General features: G+C 39.6%; 1 protein-coding gene across 1 annotated transcript in view; it reads left to right on the top strand.

The window, feature by feature from the left end:
* adamts17 (ADAM metallopeptidase with thrombospondin type 1 motif, 17) overlaps positions 1–20,588 on the top strand; it is a 71,947-nt gene that overhangs the window by 29,283 nt on the left and 22,076 nt on the right. The window contains exons 6-11 of the mRNA XM_083921543.1: positions 765–922; positions 4,744–4,787; positions 12,736–12,841; positions 14,544–14,684; positions 16,817–16,967; positions 19,416–19,517. Of these exons, the coding sequence (XP_083777669.1) occupies positions 765–922; positions 4,744–4,787; positions 12,736–12,841; positions 14,544–14,684; positions 16,817–16,967; positions 19,416–19,517 (702 nt within the window). The remainder of the gene's footprint in view (positions 1–764; positions 923–4,743; positions 4,788–12,735; positions 12,842–14,543; positions 14,685–16,816; positions 16,968–19,415; positions 19,518–20,588) is intronic.

Here is a 20,588-nt window from a genome sequence, read left to right as displayed (position 1 = left end):
CCGTTTAAAGACACTAGCACTTGCTTATTGTGCTACTAACGGATCAGACCCAGCTTACATCCAGGACATGATTAAACCTTACACCCCAGCCCGCCCTTTCCGCACTGCATCAGTAAATCTGCCACCCCCTCACTGAGGAACACAGAGCCAGTCGACTAAGTAATGACTGTTTGCTGTCCTGGCTCCCAAACGAGCTCCCCATCAACATTCATTAGGCAGAAAGCTTCAGTTTATTTGATGTTACTGCACGTACGTGCTCTTCTGGCGTGTACCCTAATTGTTTAATGCATTTATTGGAAGTCACTTTTGACAAAAGTGCCCGCTAAATTTAATGTAATGTAATGTAATATTAGCCTAAATATAGATTGACACAAAACAAAGCTTTAAGATTAACATGGTGAACTTTTGCCTCTGAGAGGTTGTAGATCAGAAGGATATAGAAGAATAAAATGGAAATAGGCTAGGCCTATAAGTACCTCAAAATTGTATTTAAGTACAGTAATATTAATACTATTAATTGAACTTGGTTATATTCCACCACTAAAAAAAATCCTGTTTGAGTTTATTTCACACATTGGTGTGTATGTTTTTGACACCCTGCAACTGCATGTATGTGGGAGTTTACAGTGGAATCTGGAAAAGGGGGAGACTAACAGGGAGTTGCCGAGAAATTGGGAGGGAACAGGCTGGCAGTTGAAATTAAACATTGTGGAGACAGTTGGACTAAGTAGAGGATGAAGTTAATCTGCTCTCTATCTTATCAGGAAAAGCTAAAGGTGGGCCATCACGGAGAAAGGTCCCTGGAAAGCTTCTGTCATTGGCAGTATCAAGAGTTCGGGAGGCCGCGGTACCTTGGCACCAATCATGTTTCTTGTGGAAGGGATGGCTTCCCACCAGTGGATACTGCTGTGCTTGTCACCAGGTATGTAGCCAGCACATCCTCCAATGAATGTATGATGAAAGGACTTGCAAATCCTTTTCAACATACATTTAATTGGATACACTAAAATAAAAGATATTTGATGCTCAAACTGATAAACTATTGTTTTTTTGTAAATATTCACTCATTTTGAAGTTGATGCCTGCAACACGTTCCCAAAGCTGGGACAGGGGCAAGTTGAGGAATGGTCAAAGGATATTAACACCTGGACATTTCAGAAAACCATTGTCAGTTAACACAGTTTGTCTCTACATCTACAAGTGCAGGTTAAACTCTACCAAAGTAAAAACCAAATATCAACAACACCCAGAAACACCACCAGCTTCTCTGGACCCAAGCTCATCTGAGATGGACTGATGCAAAGTGGAAAAGTGTGCTGTGGTCTGACAAGTCCACATTTCAAATTGTTTTTGAAATCATGGACGTCCTGTCCTCCGGGAAAGAGGAAAAGGACCATCCAGATTGTTATTAGGACAAAGTTCAAAAGCCAGCATCTGTGATGGTATGGGGGTGTGTTAGTGCCATTGGCATCATGGGTAACTTGCACATCTGTGAAGGCACCATTAATGCTGAAAAATACAGTATATACAGGTTTTAAAAGCAACATATGCTGCCATCCAAGCAACGTCTTTTTCACTGATGTCTCTGCTTATTTTAGTAAGACAATGCCAAGACACACGTGTTCCAACAGTGAGGCTTCGTTGTAAAAGAGTGCAGGTACTAGACTGACCTGCTGCAGTCCACACCTGTCTACCATTCAAAATGTGTGGCATTTATGAAGCACAAAATATCTCAACGTAGACTCTGGACTGTTGAACAATTGAAGTCGTACATCGAGCAAGAATGGGAAAGAATTTCAACTACAATGCTTCAACAATAAGTATCCTTGGTTCCCAAACGCTTATGAGTGGTTAACATGCCCCTGTCCCAGCTTTTTGGAATAAGTTTCAGGCATCAAATTCAAAATCAGGGAATTTTTCAAAAAAACAGTTTAGTTAAAAAGTTTATTATTTTGAAAATGAAATATCTAGATATCTAGATATAGGTCTATAGTTGGCTAGTACCTCTGGATCAAGACTGGGCTTTTTAAGAAGAGGTTTAATTACAGCTACTTTAAAAGACTATGGTACATAACCTGCTGATAAAGACATGTTAATCATATCTAGTACAGGGGGGCTAACTAGTTGGGGTAAAGTCTAAAGAGACAAGTAGATGGCTTAGATGACAAAATCATTGAGGTTAGTTTGTGATGGTCAATTGGAGAAATGTAGTCCAAGAATATATCCGGTCGTACAGTTGTTTCTGAGGTTCCTGGGTTTGAAGAAAAACTGGTGCCAAACGAGTTGATTTTGTCTCTAATAGTTATAATTTTATCATGAAAGAAGGTCATGAAGTTGTTACTACTGAGGGTTATAGGAATACATGGCTCAATAGAGTTGTGGCTCTCTGTCAGCCTGGCTACAGTGCTGAAAAGAAATCTAGGATTGTTCTTATTCTCCTCTATTAAAGATGAGTAATAGGCTGCTCTGACATTACGGAGGACCTTTCTATATATTTTAGGACTTTCTTGCCAAACTAAGCGAGATTCTTCCTGATTGGTGGAACACCATTTACTTTCCAGTATTCACAATAATTGTTTTAATTCACAGGTTTTGTGTTTTGTCTATTTACATGTGACATCTATTTACATTTTCTTGAGTTACAGTTCTGTGAGCTCGCAGGGCACCATAGATAACTTTGGCTGTTCATTTTACATGGAAATGTACCTGTTGTGAATGATAAGTTATGAATATAAGTTAGTGGGTTTACGATACCATCAATTACTCCTGACAAAAGTTATATCAATTTTGTCAGTGGATGTTTTATTTTTTACACGTAGTTACAAAATAGATTATTTCATTTTCTTCAAATTCTCAAATTGACCTTGGATTTCTATCAACAAAATCCTTAACAGCTCCCCCTCTTTTGGCTGTGAATCAACGATCTGCAAATTTTGGTCCCACACTAACAAAACAGTTGTTAAAGCCAGTAACTACCGCATTCATATTATTTATAATGTTACCATTGTCAGTAAAATACTGAGGAAACTTGGGTTTTCATATTAATTTAATATATTCCATATGTACTTAGTATTATTTGTGTTATTCTTTAATGATTTTAGATAATATTCCTTCTTGCATATCCTCATGATAGTCAATAATTAGTCAACTTATTTCTGGACCTTTTAAATTTGTTTTCTGCCGCTGTAGTTCTATTTTTTATGACTTATCTAAATCTTTTTTTTCTTTTTTGCAGGCATTTTGCGGACCCTTTGTGATCCATGTTATGTCCTTGTTTTTGAACTTTTTATTGTACTGTTTTATTGGACAGGTTTTGTCAATGTCAACTGTAGGAGAAGGAGGAGAAGAGGTCCTGCGGCATTAATTAAGCTTAATAAATGAATGAATCACCTGATTGATTATGAATGAACTAGGCTAATTCATTTTTCATCTTTAAAAAGGGCAGAACACCGATATCTACAGGATTTATTTCTGTTAAACACTGTATGCTGTTTGTATAGCTGGAGTTTGAAACAAAAACAATTTCCCCCTGGGATTATTAAAGTATTTCTGATTCTGATTCTGATTCTAAAGAAACTTTGGCAAGGGTTTAATATCTGTTTAAAGTAAGAGACGCTGATCTCTGTAATTTTAGAAGAATACTTATCAATTTTATTTTATCAATCTCAATCTGAAAACGCTTGTTCTAATAAAACAGGGGCCGCAAGACTCTTTGCCAAGACAGAATAAAGATCAGAGACAACAACTTGGGTTTTTGGTTATTTAACTGGCCAAGATAAAATAAGATTATCTAAAAAACACAAGCATTAACTTAAAATGACATTTGACTGATTCATAAAATAATATTAATCAAATAAAACACTGAACTTCTTTGAAATGAAGTCCGGCAGAAAGTTGAACTGCCGTTTATATGACAGGACGCACCTTTTTGGACTCTTTTGGATTCCCTCTAAATTTTGCGCTTCCTAAAGGCATCCTCCAAGTGTCAGTGTGGAACAAAATCTATTTTTATCGTCAGCGCAACCCATCCTCTCTACGGCGTGCGGTCAGCAGTGCATTTATTATTTGTCTCAGAGGACTGACTGGTTGTCTTTTGAAAATGTGCTCTCTACGTATCAGGTTTGATGTCATCAAAAAGGATGCTATGGTAACCCAGTTTGTAAGAATAAATGTCAATGTTGCATAAGGCCTCTTGCTAGAGTTGGATCTGTTCATCATCATCTTGCTACCACTCATTTAAAATTAATGTGTTTGAAGGATTTCTTAAAGTTTGGGGTTTCACCTCACCAGAAAAAAGCCGGCCATTTGGAGTCATCAATATTTCTCATGAGCTTGTATTGCATGAAAAATGGGATTTGTGGCAGTCACCCTCACTGTTAATTGAGGGTTTAAATATCTTTAAATATCTATCAATAGCCCTTACAAATGCTGGTGGCTGGCATGTGGGAAAGATGACATCTCCTTTGCATGAAAGGAGTAACAAGGGCCTCTCCAATCTGCTTCAAAAATAGCCTCCTCCATTTCCTATTGCTTTTGCCCCCCAGGAGTGGGTCAGGTCGCCCCATATTCCAAAGGGATTGTCTTTGGACTTAAATGTCTCCCTGGTTGCCTACTCCTCCTCCTGTTTTAGGAGTCTGTTTTATTCCCATATGAGGGGTTGAAATGATACCTTTGGTACCGGTATCATAACAATTATATTAAAATATGAAAGACTTAGTTAACTAACTTGTGTTTCTCTTTTAGGACAAACTTCTGTGTTCATAAAGACGAACCATGTGATACTGTGGGTGAGTACCACTCTCTCTCTCTCTCTCTCTCTCTCTCTCTCTCTCTCTCTCTCTCTCTCTCTCTCTCTCTCTCTCTCTCTCTCTCTCTCTCTCCGCCAAACCGGTAAGCGAACTGCCTCTCCATCGTTTACATCAGATGAGACATCAGCCGGCTACTGCTCCATATCCATAGCTGCTGAATCAATTGATACTCTTATCAGTAAATTTATCACTAAATAATTGTTTTAAAAAAAAAAAAAATTAAAAAAAGAATCTGTTTAGAATTTAATATTTTTAGTTAATGGGATTTAAAGCCCTATTTTAAATATAACAAAATATTGTTTCTAGAGCAGCAACAGCAAAGTAAAGTGACATATTATTGTTAATATAGTGCTGTATGAACTCAATAATATCCCACTGGAAACCGATCTCAACTATCAGTAAAATAAATTATATTCCTGAATACTGAGTGAAGTTTAGAAAGAAGAAAGATCACAGACATCAGTCAGTAATGGTCCTCTGTCCTCCCTCTCATGTAAATCAGGTATGATGACATCAGTGACATGCATACTAATTGGCCATGTGTGGGTCATGCTGAGAGATAGAGGAAGGCTGAGTTTGGGAATTGCAAATTTACCACATTTTCCAACATGTTGAAAATCTAAGGGAAACGGTTACAGACAGACAGCTGCAGTTTCAGCGTGTGCTATGTGCAGAATAATGCAGAGATATATCAGATTAATGTGTGCAGGGCCACTTGGAGGTTGCTTCTGGGCCAGATGTAGTGAATAGTGAATTCACCAAGTGAATATGCCTGCTATACACAATCTCTCCCCTGTATCTACATATCTCATGAACAAACTATTCTCCTGCCAAACACACAGATCTTTTAAATATAACCTCACTACATGTGAAAACAGAAAAATGAATATTTCTGAACTGCTTTATTTGAATACAAACATGAAGGGTGCTTTCCTATACAGTGCCTATAGAAAGTCATGATACTCCTTTGAACTCCTTTGTCACTAGTTACTTGTTTGACTATAGTCAAATAGTCAATAGTTTTTTGTTATACAGTCTGAAATGATAATACATAAAAACAATTTATTTTTCCAGCCTGATTTACACATTTTGCCTTACAACATTCAAGTGAATTTTTTTTTTTCAAAATTTCTGAAAATGAATAAAAACTGAAAATAAATATATAGCAGGGTTGTAAAAGTGATGATTCCCCAGATGTAATACTTTGTGGAGGCACCTTTTGCTTTAATTACAGCCATCACTCTGTTTGGATTTGTCTCAGCTTTGTGCACCTAGATTAGAAATATTTCCCCATTCTTCCAGCAGAACTGTTGGAGTTCAGTCAGATTCTGTGGTGAGCGCTGATGGACTGCACTCTTCAAGCCCATCCACAGATGTTCTGTAGGATTCAGGTCAGGGCTCTGACTGGGCCTCTCTAGGACATTCACCTTCCTGTCCTTTAGCCACTGTGTTGTTTTTATTGAGGTGTGTTTTGGGTCGTTGTCATGCTGAAGGTGAACCACCTGCCCATTTTCAAGTGTCTAACAGAGGGACATGGGTTTTCCTGGGTGGACTTGGCAGCATCAATTTTCCCTTCAATCCTGAGAAACTGCCCAGTCCCTGCTGAAGAGAAACAAGCCCACAACATAATGCTACCCCCACCATGCCTCACTGTAGGGATGGTGTGTTTTGGGTGGTGTGCTGTGTTTGATTCCTGCCATACATAGAGCTTAGAGTTCTGCCCAAAAAGTTCAGTTTTGGTCTCATCTGACCATATCACCTTTAACACATGGCATCAGAATCCTCAATATGTTTTTTTATGAGACCCAGTGTGACATTTTTTCAGAAGAGGCTTCGTTCTCTCCACCCTGCCATACATGTAGAGCTTGTGAAATTGTTGTCACATGCACAAATTGACAGACCTTTGCCATTTAGACTTGTAACTCCTTCAAGGTCACCATGGGCCTCTTGGTGGCTTCCCTGATCAATCTTTTCCTGGCTCGGTCATCCAGTTTGGAGGGGCGGCCCGATCTAGGCCAGGTCTGGGTGGATCCATATGCCTTCACTTCTGGACAATACTCTGAACGTTCCTCAGAGTGAGAGTTAAAGCCTTGGAAATCTTTTAAGATCCTTCTCCTAACTTGTGCCTATCCACAACTTTATCCTGGAGCTCTTTTGAAAGCATCTTTCCAACCATGGTGAATTATTTGTTACCATGCTCTACTAGGAGTGAAATCCTCAAGGAACAGTTGATTTTATTCTGATGTAAAATCAAAAACACCACAGTTGATGTCAGGTGGAGACAAATTAACTTGGTGTGTAAATTGGAAGGTGATTGGTTATACCTGAAAATGTTTATAATGGTTATTCTTAAGGGACACATCACTTTACCAACACTGCTATTCTAGTTTTAATTTTTTTGTTAATTTTTCAGAAATTTTGAGGGAAAAAAAGTTTCACTTGAATGTTGTAAGGCAAATGTGTAAATCACGCTGGAAAAATATATTTTTTTATGTATTATCATTGATGATGAAAACATTCCAAGGATATTGATACGCATGCGCAGCGTTGCTGGATTTTTCTGGATTTCCCGCCACTTCGGCGCCAGAAAATATTGTTTTTAACACAGTTTCTCGTTTTTATATTTGGAATCACTCGTGCCCAGCTTTTATTGTATTTATTGTTTAAGAACATGGACCAAAGTTTTTAACCATCAGGCCTGTGATTGCCTCTGATTACACTGGAGAAGAAAAACACGGAAATCGTCACAACTTTTCTACAGTCGACCGTAACAAATGAACCTCTACTATCTCGGCATCACAGCCTTCTACTTGTCTCCTAGAGTCTATTCCAACTAGGTTACTTAAAGAAGTGTTACCTTTAGTTAGCACTTCTGTACTAGATATGATTAATATGTCTTTATCGACAGGTTATGTATCACAGTCTTTTAAAGTAGCTCTAATTAAACCTCTTCTTAAAAAGAACCAGAGGTTCTAGCCAACTATAGACCCATATCTAACCTTCCTTTTCTCTCTAAGATCCTCCAGAAATTAGTCGCCAATCAGCTGTGTGACTTTTTACATAATAATGAGTTATTTGAGGACTTCCAGTCAGGATTTAGAGCGAATCTTAGCACTGAGACAGCACTGGTAAAAATTACTAACGACCTTCTAGTAGCTTCAGACAAAGGACTTGTCTCTGCTTGTTTTACTAGATCTTAGTGCTGCCTTCGCCACTATTTACCATTGCATCCTGCTACAGAGACTGGAGCATCTAATTGGCATTAAAGGAACCGCACTGAGCTGGTTTAAGTCATATTTATCAGATAGATCTCAGTTTGTACATGTTAATGACAAATCCTCCATGCACACTAAAATCAGTCACACAGGGTTCTGTCCTTGGACCGATTCTTTTCACCTTATATATGCTTCCTTTAGGATATATTATAAGGAAGCACTCCATATTTTTTCATTGTTATGCTGATAATACATATGCTGATAATAAATTATATTTGTGGATTAAACCAGAAGAAACCGATCAGTTAGCTTAACCTAACTAAATTCTCACATCAAATTAACGACAAGGACTGCATATTTTCACCTGCCTAATATTGCAAAAATTAGGAACATTGTGTCTCAGAAAGATGCAGAAAAACTAGTCCATGCATTTGTTACTTTTAGGCTGGACTACTGCAACTCCTTATTATCACCTTTTACTACAGCAGAGGTTGCTAAATTCTTAAAGACCAGATAATTTGGAGCCTTTGTTTTTAAAACTGGCATCTGAAATTGTAGCTGTTCCATTGTGTTACATTTTTAATCTTAGTTTGTTGACCAATGTAATTCCAAAAGTCTGGAAATCTGCGTTTGTTATTCCCCTCTTGAAAGGAGGAGATCCAAATATTTTAAACAATTATAGGCCTTTCTCTAAACTGTCTGTTCTGGCTAAGGTACTTGAATTCCTTGTCAGTGAACAAGTAAAAGAATATCTGGCCACTAATTCTATCTTGTCGATTTCCCAGTCAGGATTTCTCAAAAAACACAGTACTACCACTGCAGCGTTGAAGGTTATAAATGACATAAATAAAGCCTTAGATAATAGACAGTGTTGTCTCTAACTTTTCATAGACTTGTCTAAGGCCTTTGATACCGTGGACCATGACATTTTGACTTAACGTCTTACAGCAGCTGGGTTTTCTGTACATGCAGTTGGATGGTTTGCTAACTATCTTAAAGACCGAAGCCCGGCTGCTCAGTTAGAAGGTGTCTCTTCTGAGGTTCAATTTGTCCACAAGGGGGTTCCTCAAGGTTCAGTACTAGGCCCTTTGCTATTTATTTTGTATATAAATAATATTGAAATTAATATTCCAAATGCAGCCTTTTATTTTTATGCTGATGACACAGTCATATATTGCTTTGCATCCACACCTGCAGAAGTGTTTGCATATATGCAGAATGCATTTAATAGAGTCCAAGAACAACTCTGTCAATTGCAACTTGTTCTAAATGCATATAAAACAAAACTTATGTTTTTCACTAATTCTAAATCAGCAAGAGCAAGTCAGTCCGTCATTGTCACCAGTAATGGTCAACAAATTGAACTTGTACCTACTTTTAAATATCTGGGGTTCTTAATAGATGACCACTTGTCTTTTAACGCACATTCAGTACACTGTAAAGAAGCTGAAGCTTTTACTTGGATTTTATTTTAGAAATAAGTCTTGCTTTTTCTTTAGGGTGAACAGAAACTGGTGGAGTCATCCTTTCTTCCGATGATTGATTACGGTGATGTGTTATATATGAATGCCTCCGTTCAGTGCCTCCACATGCTGGATAGTGTGTATCATGGTGCTCTTAGGTTCATTACAAACTGTGGAGCTCTAACTCATCATTGTGTCTTATACAGTAAAGTAAATTGGCCATTGTTATATGTACGCGCAGGCTCGGCCATTGGTATGTGCTGATTTACAAGGCTATTCTTGAGATGATTCCATCTTATTTATCTTCCCTGCTAATCTTAACTAACAGGGCCTACAGTCTCCGCTCTCAGGAGTTTTATCATTTTGCTGTTCCTAAGGTGAGAACAGAAATGGGGAAGAAAGCTTTAAGATTTTCTGCTCCAAGTACATGGAACATTTTGCAGTCAGAGCTTAAGTTCCAAAGGCTGGTATCTCTGAATGTATTAAAGTCCAAGATAAACTCCAATTACATCCAGGCTTCAGTAGTGCAAATGTTTTATTTGAGTGCAAATGTTTAAAATGAATCTTGGAAATTCTTTTAACAAATTTTTTGAAAATTCAATTGTTATTGTATTCTAATTGTATGTTTCTTTTTTTTTTGTCTTTGATTAATGTGTCCTTGTGGACATTGTGTTGAAACTTCATGTGCTGTCATTCTTGGCCAGGTCTCCCTTGCAAAAGAGATCTTGGATCTCAATGGGACAAACCTGGTTAAATAAAGGTTATATATATCAGGCTGCTCCAATAAGTCTGTTAAGAGTCTCCAGTTGGTCCAAAATGCTGCAGCTCGTGTACTGACTAAATCGAATCGAAGAGAACATATTTCTCCTGTATTAGCGTCTTTGCACTGGCTACCTGTAAAATCTAGAATAGAATTTAAAATCCTCCTCCTTACCTACAAAGCTCTTATCGGTTAGGCTCTGTCGTATCTTAAAGAGCTCATAGTATCGTATTACCCGACTCGATCGCTGCGCTCTGAGAATGCAGGGCTATGTGTTGTTCCTAGAGTCTCCAAAAGTAGAATGGGAGGCAGAGCCTTCAGTTACCAAGCTCCTCTCCTGTGGAACCAACTCGGGAGGCAGACACCGTCCCCATATTTAAGAGTGAACTTAAAACTTTCCTCTTTGATAAAGCTTACAGCTAGGGCTTACAAGCTTTTAGCTTCGTTGTTTATTGGCACTCAATTTCTCTTAGAGCCTGCCCGTTTGGGCCTAAGCTGATGTTTGTGCTATATACGTGTGTGCCTACACACACATATCATGCTAGTAGATGGCACTGTCACTCCTTGTAACTCATTCATTCTGAATATACGCTGCACTTGTCCTGACTCCTGAGAAGTCAACACCGTTCCACTTGAATAGCTTGCCTGCTAGCTTCCTTTCCATTTTTTACAACAACATATTGGCGACAAGGATGGCTCAGCTTGGGATTTTGCCACCTCCGGCAATTTTACAAAGCCTAGGTGAGCCTACAGTGCCTATCGAAGCATGGATTTGCATGTTTGATAACTATGTGCTTGCTCTGGCCGACAAAGTAGAGAATAAGAGGAAGCGTGTTTTGCTAATACACACGGTCAGCTCAGCGGATCTTCTACACGCTGCCAGCGATTGGTGATAGCTACGAGGAGGCATTTTTTGTACCTAAATTGAATGCCAGTATTTCAAAATGGTATCATAATTCTATAGGCACTGTAATTGTCTCAGAACATGAATATTCAACACAAATAATTGCAGCCTCAGACAAAACATGCATGGTTGTAAAACAGCAGAGTGAAGAGGAGAAAAACATGTCCAAATCCCGGCCAACATCTATTTTCATCAGCCCAAACTGTTTCAGTTGAAGAGGGCTTTAGCCTTAGCCCAGTCCAATCCAATGTTTGTATTTTACTAAATTGGTCCATTATTGCATGATACTGTAGCAAGATTAGATGCAGGAGAGCTCATAAGGGTGTCTGTCTTCTAAACTGGAGACTGCATTCAAAATGAAACAGTTGATCAGGAGGTGCCTGGTCATTTTAAAATGGTACAGTGTCAACCAAGCCATCAAACGGAAGTTCATTATCACCTACTTGTTAGTTGTAAATTAATGAATATACACTACTGTGCAACAGTTTTAGGCAGGCGGAAAAAATGCTGTAAACTAAGAATGCTTCCAAAAATGGAATTGTTAAAATTTTTATTTCATCAATTATCAAAATGCAGCGACTGAACAGAAAAGAAATATAAATCAAATCAATATTTGCTGTGACCTTCCTTTGCCTTCAAAACAGCATCAGTTCTTCTCGTTCCACTCACACAGTTTTGGAAGGAACTCGGCTCTTAGGTTGTTCATAACATCTTGGAGAACTAACCCCAGATCTTCTGTGGATGTAGGCTTCCTCAAATCCTTCTGTCTCTTCATGTGATCCCAGACAGACTGGATGATGTTGAGACCAGGGCTCTGTGGGGCCAGACCATCACTTCATCAGGACTTTACTCTGAAGATAGTTCTGAATGACATTGGCTGTATGTTTGGGCTCGTTGTCCTGCTGCAGAATACAGTTGGGGACAATCCCACTCACAAAGCTTTATAATCTGTGTTTGGAGAGACGTTGTTGATGCAGTATAACTACCTTGCCTGCCATGGTGTATGATCTGTGAAACTGTCTTCCACAAACTCACCAACAGCATAGTTTGGCTGTTCCTCATCCAGTTTTAAGCCTCCTACACAGCTGTTTCTGTTTCAATTAATGACTGTTTTCAACCTACATGTGAAATTGATGATCACTAGCATCTGTTTGGTATAATTAGTTGATCATTAACCTGACTATAATCATACAAAATCCCTGAATTTGTGCAAGAGTGCCTATAAGAGTTGATGCTTGTTTGAAGGCAAAGGGTGGTAACACTAAATATCGATTTTATTTATATTTTTCTTTTGTTCGCTCACTTTGCATTTTGCATTTTTGAAATCATTCTTAGTTTACAGCATTTTTCCACAACTACCTAAAACTACTGCTCCCATACGATAGGGTTGGCAAATGTCTGTGGCCTAGAAATCTAACCCTTTCATCAGCACTGCCAAGACATTCTGGAGAGTATAGATTTTTAAAATCTCAGAATATTTACCATATGTTTGTTGTCAGCTGTGACGACACAGCCTTCAGTTAGCCATTCATGACCTGTAACTGTTTTGTTAAACTCACTATCATGTCATGTCACTGTGTTACAGGTATTGCTTATCTGGGGGGTGTCTGCAGTGCCAAGAGAAAGTGTGTGTTAGCTGAGGACAATGGTCTGAATTTGGCCTTCACCATAGCTCATGAGCTGGGACACAAGTAGGTTTCACTGTGCTAGTTTTGAACAGGTCTACTGTATATGGCATGTGGTTATAAAGCCTCTATTGTCCATGTTGATGTTGTGAGAATGCTGTGAAAGTGTGCTCATTAGTGATGTGTGGATTGCAGTTAATGTCTGTGTGCACTGCAATTAATCTGTCAATCAAAAAAATAACATAATTAATGCAGCAGATAAACAATGAGTTGGTGAAATAAAACATCATTAAGGAAAATTTAACATTCTATAAAATGAGCGCACAGCTGTTCAGCTCATTATTTCTCATCAGGCACGTGTGTCTGTGTCCCCATTAAGACAGGTGCTGTGTGCGCATTTTCAGCAGCTTCATTGATTATGTCAGAAGCTTCATGTTTAGTTCTGCATACTTTGCAAACATCTGTTCATATGAACGGTGGACGTTCATATGAACAGATGTTTGGCTCGCACTGTCGCACAGAAAACACTAATACAGGGACCGGTAGAGAGGGAGTGAAATGTTAATGCGGGTGGAGAAAATAATTAATTTGGATGGGTGGCAGGTAGAGTACACGTGGATTAGAATGAAACAAATGTTTCGCGGAGTCATTGTGAGGCAAGATCAAACACACACTCATGATAAGCTAAAATCAGCACTGAGGAAAATCATAAAACCTAAACTGCGATAGTTCAGAAAGTATACAAGATATCAAAAACTGAAACATTTTTTAATCCTTCATTAAATTTGGTAAAACCGAGACAATTCTATTTGAAACACAGTACAAATATTGGAAATACTGAAAGTCTTCTGTGATGAAGTTAAAGGTCCCAGACCAGTGTCTCATATTTAGAAGTGAAATTGGATCAGTCACTTTCCTGTGAATGCATTGCTGCTAAAATGTTACCAAGTGTGCTGGCAATCGCAAGTTCCTGTTTCACAGAACAAGGCTTTTTGTCTTTTCTGTTTTTTTGTCATCATTGATAGTGTCATTTCGATTATGCCTGTTCTGCATGGTACAGTGGCTTGTTAGCTAAACTTCCGAACAAACTGCAGGTGTTCCAAATAATGTTATTCAGTGGCTATTAAATGCATCTCCTCAAACTCATTGGATGTTGGATGTGATGAATTCAGAAGGGTAGGACTGCTGCTAGTACAGCTAGAGCTACAGCTAGAACAACCTACATCATATCTACAATGTTATCAATGGGCATGCTGCTCAATATTTATGGTCTCTACTCAGTTCCATACTCCCATAACTATAATACCAGGGCCATCAAGTTATATATTAAGTGTTTAAATATGAGAGGGGCTTAGAGAAGTTAGGTTTTTATGGCAGAGTAACAGAGTAGCGTCATACATTGAAATGGCATGTTAAATTAATTTAAATTAAATTATGATGATTTGTTTTTGGTTTTCAGGATTTCCTTGTTTAAGTTTTTATGTTGAATGTCTCCTGATTCTTACTGTTTTTGTTTTATCTTCTAACATAAGTCAGGACCATATTGGAAATAGGTGTTTTCACCTTATGAACATGATATCCTTTGGATTGTTTTGTGTTCCGTGCATTATCCATGAATAAAATCAATGAATCAATTGGGAAAAAATGCTTCAAAACATATCGACAAAGAGACTGAAAAGATTGCTGGTTGACCTCCTAGTTTGAGAACCAGCTTTACTGCACTTTGACACTGTGTAATACTGCGTATGTATCCATGTCTTGTCCTCAGCATGGGTATGAGCCATGATGACAGCCATGCCACCTGCACTGGTCACTCCCACATCATGTCTGGTGAATGGGTGAAAGGAAGAAACCCCAGCGACCTGTCCTGGTCCACCTGCAGCCGTGATGACCTAGAGAACTTCCTCAGGTGAGCTACAGCTAGATGCACCCGAGTTTGATCTTGAAGACATTTTTTTACTCCCAACGCCAAGATGAGTTGTATTTCACTGTTGTCTCTGATTCCCCTCCCTTTTGTGGGCAGTTGTGTGGAAATATATTGCATTTTAAAGATGAATATTGGCCGCTGCGAAGGACTAACTGTTTCTCTGCGTAACGTAACCGCAGTTGCTGTTATAGAAGACCAAGCCAATATACTGGTGCTATTTAGCAACGTACACACTTTGTGTGTGTCTCGCTGTCAGACAAAGGAATCTGCCCGGCCTCGGTTCAACATTGTTGTTTTTCTGGTATGAATTTTTTCCAGCCTTGTGATTGTCTAAAATGGCCTACCTGTTAGGAGTGCCATCACCACCTACTACTTTGCCATGTGCATGACATTGTTTTAGGCTGATTTTGCGGTTTCATGTGGTCGAAGATATTTTTTATCACACCGGTGGAGTGGACAGGATTTTGTTTTTAACCGGGGGCCATAAAAGTTCGGTTTCAAAAGTACCTGAGTTTGTGTGGACTAGGCCTAAATGGGGATTGTGTGTGTGGAGACCCTTTACAGATGTAGCAAAAAGACAAACAACAGCAAATCAATAAATTATACCATATAAAACAAAGACATACCTCAAATGTTACCAGATGTTAATTTTTACATTCAGCACTAAGCATTGATCCATTCAGACTCTTCATTATAGTATAACATTTATGTTCACATTAGGTTTATCCAAATAACATGTGACCACATGTGCAATGAATATGAGGACTGTTTATGAATGTTTACAAAATGATGTACATATACTCAGCGGCCACTTTATTAGGCACACCTGGTGCCTAATAAGTGTCAGTGTGGTCTTCTGCTGCTGTTCCCTCTCTGTAGAAAGTAGGTGGTGTTGTGTGTTCACAGATGTTCTCCTGCATTCCTCTGTTGGAACCAGTGGATATTTGAGTTACTGTTGCCTTTCTATCAGCTCCAACCAGTCTGGCCATTCTCCTCTGACCTCTGGCTAAAACAAGGCATATGTGCCCACAGAACTGCAGCTCACTGGATCTTTTCTCTGTTTGGGACCATTCTCTGTAAACCCTAGAGATGGTTGTGGGTGAAAATCCCAGTAGATCAGCAGTTTGTCAAACACTCAGAGCAGCCCCACTGGCACCAACAACCATGCCACGTTCAAAGTCACTTCAATCACCTTTCTTCCCCGTTCTGATGCTGCTTTGCACTGCAGCACATCCTCTTCACCATGTCTACATACCTGAATGCATTGAGTTGCTGCCATGTGATTGGCTGATTAGAAATTTGCGTTAAGTTATCACAACTGCATCTCTTAAAATTAACTTGTTTAATTTTAAGACGTGCTTTGATTTAAGCACTTGAATACATCATATAAATGTGAAGAATTACCAACAATATAGAGCTAAGGTAAGTATCAGTTAACATTAGCGATAGCTTGGTGAACAACGTGCATTGATAATCCACGTTAACTGTGAGATTAGCTGGCATGCTGAGTTTGGTAAGTGAGAGATGAGGCTTAAAATAACATGTAATGTTTCTAACGGGATAAACTGAACAGCAGGCTGCTTGGAAAAACCCACGCAGACACGGGGAGAACATGCAAACTCCACACAGAAGGGCCCCGGCCCGGATACAAACCTGGAACCCTCTTACTGTGAGGCGACAGTGCTAACCACCACAACACTGTGCCACCCTGGTTAAATAGTGCCAATTTCAAACAATCTTGTAGTAAGATACCCAGGAAGTTCAAATGCACCGTTTTGAAGTAGGTAACTTGAATTCAGTGTTGGGGAAGCTAGTTTGAAAGTTGAAGCTGAACTACAGCAAAGCTACCCTGGGTATAAATCTAGTTTGGTTAACCATCTACTTTGTAAAAAAAAACACCAAGGAGTCATACAAATGAGTCTTTGCTTTGGCTCATACTTTACATCCTTTGATGTCACCATCTACAGTACATCATCTAACGTTGTTAAACTCTTCCCCGTAAATGCTGTCAATTAGTCGGATTCAGATTGAACATTGACAAGAAATCACTTGGAAATAAAATAGTTCACTGGTAATCGTGTTATGAATCCTCCTCTTGTGTGTCTTTCAAACAGGTCCAAAGCCAGTGCCTGCCTTCTCCACACAGACCCCAGGTGCCGTTACCAGGTCCAGCTTCCTCCCAAGCTGCCAGGCATGCACTACAGTGTGGATGAACAGTGCCAGATCCTGTTTGGAACCAATGCCACTTTCTGCAATACCATGGAGGTACAACACACTCCATTTGTCCTAGTATTTTAAATGCCACGTGTGAGCCTCCCTGCTCACAGGACAGACGGAAAATGAGAGACACAGCGTTGTCGGCGGTTAACCGTTTATTTCCGCTTCTTCTCCCCCCCCCCAAACGTGACTCAACGTCTTTTATGCTGTACGGACGAGCGGCCGTCCCTCTGACGGCCGTGGTCCGGTGTCTGCTGCCTCTTCGTTCGGTCCCCGCTCTGGTCCTCCCATAGGACCCAGTCTACTGCCAGAGACAGAACCAGGTTACAAACGTGCTTATATAGCTGACTGATTACCTGATTCTGTCCAGCTGTCTGATCACCGGCCGAGCCACTCCTCCCTCTCCTCCAGCAGTCGACACCTTAACCACACCCCACTGCCACACCACGTTATTCAGTTTTCATAATATATTTATTTTATGACCCACCCTAAAAACCAGAGATCCATTGTTATTTAGAAAGTATAAGAGTAGAATTACTCCAAAAGAAAGAAAAAAAGGGTTATAATAAACACAAAAAAGACATACAGATCTTCATTTTTTAAAGAAGAATCTAATCAAAGATGTCAAGTTAAAAACAATGTGGGGCTGATCGATGACCTTTGACCCCTTCCCAGAGGATATTCATTCAGTCTCTTGTTCAGGGTCCTTGTTGATGTAGTATAGACTGTATAAAATATGTATATAGTCTCCTTAATCATAGGTTTCTAAAGAGCCATCGTTGGTAGCTCAGACGGTCGCCATCTTGGCAAAGCCTGACTGCACCTGTGCCCAGCTGATCCAAAAAGTGTGGGTGAAGCTGATGCGGACCAATGTCTATGCATCGGCACAAGAAGGGGTTGAGCTGAGGGTGCTGCAGAACCCCTTGCCTTTTCTCTAGGCTTATTGTTTAACTGCAATGAAAATTTGAAATATATATATGTGTTATTAAAACATTATCTGTCTTCTCTCTGTCTTCCTAGAGAAGCCTCCATATGTGGCATGTTAGGGGTGAGAACGGGCCTCAGCCTGTCTGTGAGCAGCACTCTGAGTGAACAGCAGCTGGCTCTGACCCGTCTTTATCAGGCTTATGGCAGAAATTTACTAAACCAAAAGTAGTTTTTCTGTCAGCTCCATGGGAAGAAATCAACAGCATTTATGTATTGATTCATTGATTTACCGGAGCAAGTGAGGGTAATCAGGCTGGGAGCTGATCAGTCAATGTGGAAATGGGTTATACGTTCAAAACATATATGGTATCTGTGAGACGCTCTGCTATATGACATCAAAAATGCCTCTGAAAAACTTTTGAGCTGAGAGCAAAGGCTGGAGTTTCTGTTAACAGAAACAAACTGAGTTACTGTCTCAGACCGAGAACATAATTAAAGGGCTATGGTATATGCCTTACATTGTAGTTAAGGGACATTATTTCACACAATGCTCTAGGAGTGGAAGCATAGGAAAGCTCTGTTTTGGAGATGTTCATTAGCTCTTGTTGTTAGCAGCAAAGTTTGCATTCCTTGTTATCACAAGCTGAAGTTTAACCTTTTCAATTCACTCAAGAACGTCTGATTTGAGGTCCAGTCTCATCATTTTTATAGGTGGTTTGACTAAGCTTTAACAATGATGTTATGGGTCACATCTCCTGTCCACATCCCTACATTCCCTCATCCCTCTCCCTGTCCATCCAGTTCTCATGCAGTAGTTCTGTGTTGTTGACTGTGTAGTTGCTTGTATAAAATGTTGGTAATAAGTGTTATATTAAATTATCCTAGATATGTAAATGAATACAAAAACCATGAACATCATGCAGCATTTAGCCTCCTATGATGTCATTACAATATATTTTCTCAGCACCCCCAACTCTGACTTCCTCTGGTTAAAGGGTGCTCAATAACAGTAGTGTTTCATGGAACTGCAATTCTCGCCATTTCGCATTTGCTTCATTTTTCAGCATCAGAAGTTGCCACTTTGGGTTTACCAGCAATGGTCTTAACCTTGAATAGTTTATAGTGCTGACTGCTTGTGACTTGAAGACTAGATGTTCTGATAGTCTGGTCATACAGTACATTAAGGGCCCGTCCACGCGGAGACACGTTTTCCTGTAACCGCACAACTTTAGTCTGGTTCCACAGCGTCCCCCGTCTCTTCTTCTCTGTTGTTGGTGTATTTCTGTGGCAGTTACAGCGCCACATCCAGGCCTGGAATGTGTACTACAGCCTTTTTAGTCGGTTTCACTGGTTTCATGTGGACGCAGATATTTCTTGAGACGTGGCTGCTTGGACGGAAAACATTTTAAGGACGACAGAAAAAAAAAAGGTTGGTTTCGATCGCGTGGACGTACCCTATGAGAGTGCCACTGAGATGCTTCTGATTAAACCTCCTTGTTTAGATACCAAACGACAGTGATGTGTAATTGTTTTCACCTTGTAAGCGTGTGTGTGTGTTTTTTTTACCAGCACCTGATGTGCGCTGGCCTGTGGTGCTTAGTAGAGGGAGATCTATCCTGCAAGACCAAACTGGATCCTCCTCTGGATGGAACAGAGTGTGGAGCAGACAAGGTAGTACTCTCATTCACACACTGTGTTTCCACGCACAAATACTCAGATTTTCACCTCTCTCTGTCAACAGCTTATTTTAGAGGATGCCTTTTGGCTTGCCTTAATGAAGACTGTGATGAACGACTTAGACTTAGATTTCTCTTTATTGATCCTTTGGGATGAACTCCCGCAAGGAAATTGAATTTCCAGCAGTTTACAAAAACACAAGGGAGGTATAAAAAATACTGTATAGGATAACCAATAAACTCTTAGCTAAATAGATGCAGAAAGTATACAGTATGTAGGAGATTAAGCCTACTTTTGTTATGGCTAGAATATAGTAGTCGCTGAATTAATTATGAATTAACTCGACTCGTTAAAATTTAGGATTTATTTTGACTCGTAGTAGGGCACCAAACCAAATTAAGACAGGATGTTTATTAAACTTTGGTGAAGGTTAAATACCTGTTAGTTATTTAAAGTAATTGATTGTTAAATTTTATCAGTCTAGTCTTGAACGCGTTAGTTCATACCACAGCTTTTATCAGTGACCAAACTTTCTGTACAGAACGGAAGACTCTCACAACGACGTAAGGTTATAAACATTTATTTGACTACCTAACAAGGAGAATACAGGGTAGTGCAACACTGAATAGACAAGTGAAAAGGGTTAAATGTGGATATGAAAAAGCTTAAGACCAGAGTGATTCAGATCTACGAGGCTGGCATATAAAATTACTGGCGGATTGAAACTGGTTCTAATTAGCCTGTCAACAGAACTCGGATCAGAATCTAACTGTCACCAACGTTTAACCAAGAGTTGCATTTAAAGGCCAACCTTACTTTGCCGTTGATATTACAGTCGCCCTGGCGTCTTACAGTACCGGTGCAGGTTTGTAGGTCCGCGTCCCGGTGTTTGACCTTAGTTCTAGTTCTGTAGACTGGGTCAGCTGCGCGGTTGGATCGGCGGGATCGTCTGCTCCCGTCCCGGCTCTTCAGGTGGCTTGCCTCTGGAGGTTGTTTTTGGGTTGACAAAAATGTTCTGACCGGTTCTGAACTAGAGTTTGATGCAATTTGTCGACCGGACAAAAG

Source organism: Echiichthys vipera (genome assembly GCF_963691815.1).
Source record: "Echiichthys vipera genome assembly, chromosome: 1".
NCBI classification, from domain to species: Eukaryota; Metazoa; Chordata; class Actinopteri; order Perciformes; family Trachinidae; genus Echiichthys; species Echiichthys vipera.
This window is presented reverse-complemented; position numbering and strand designations above follow the sequence as displayed.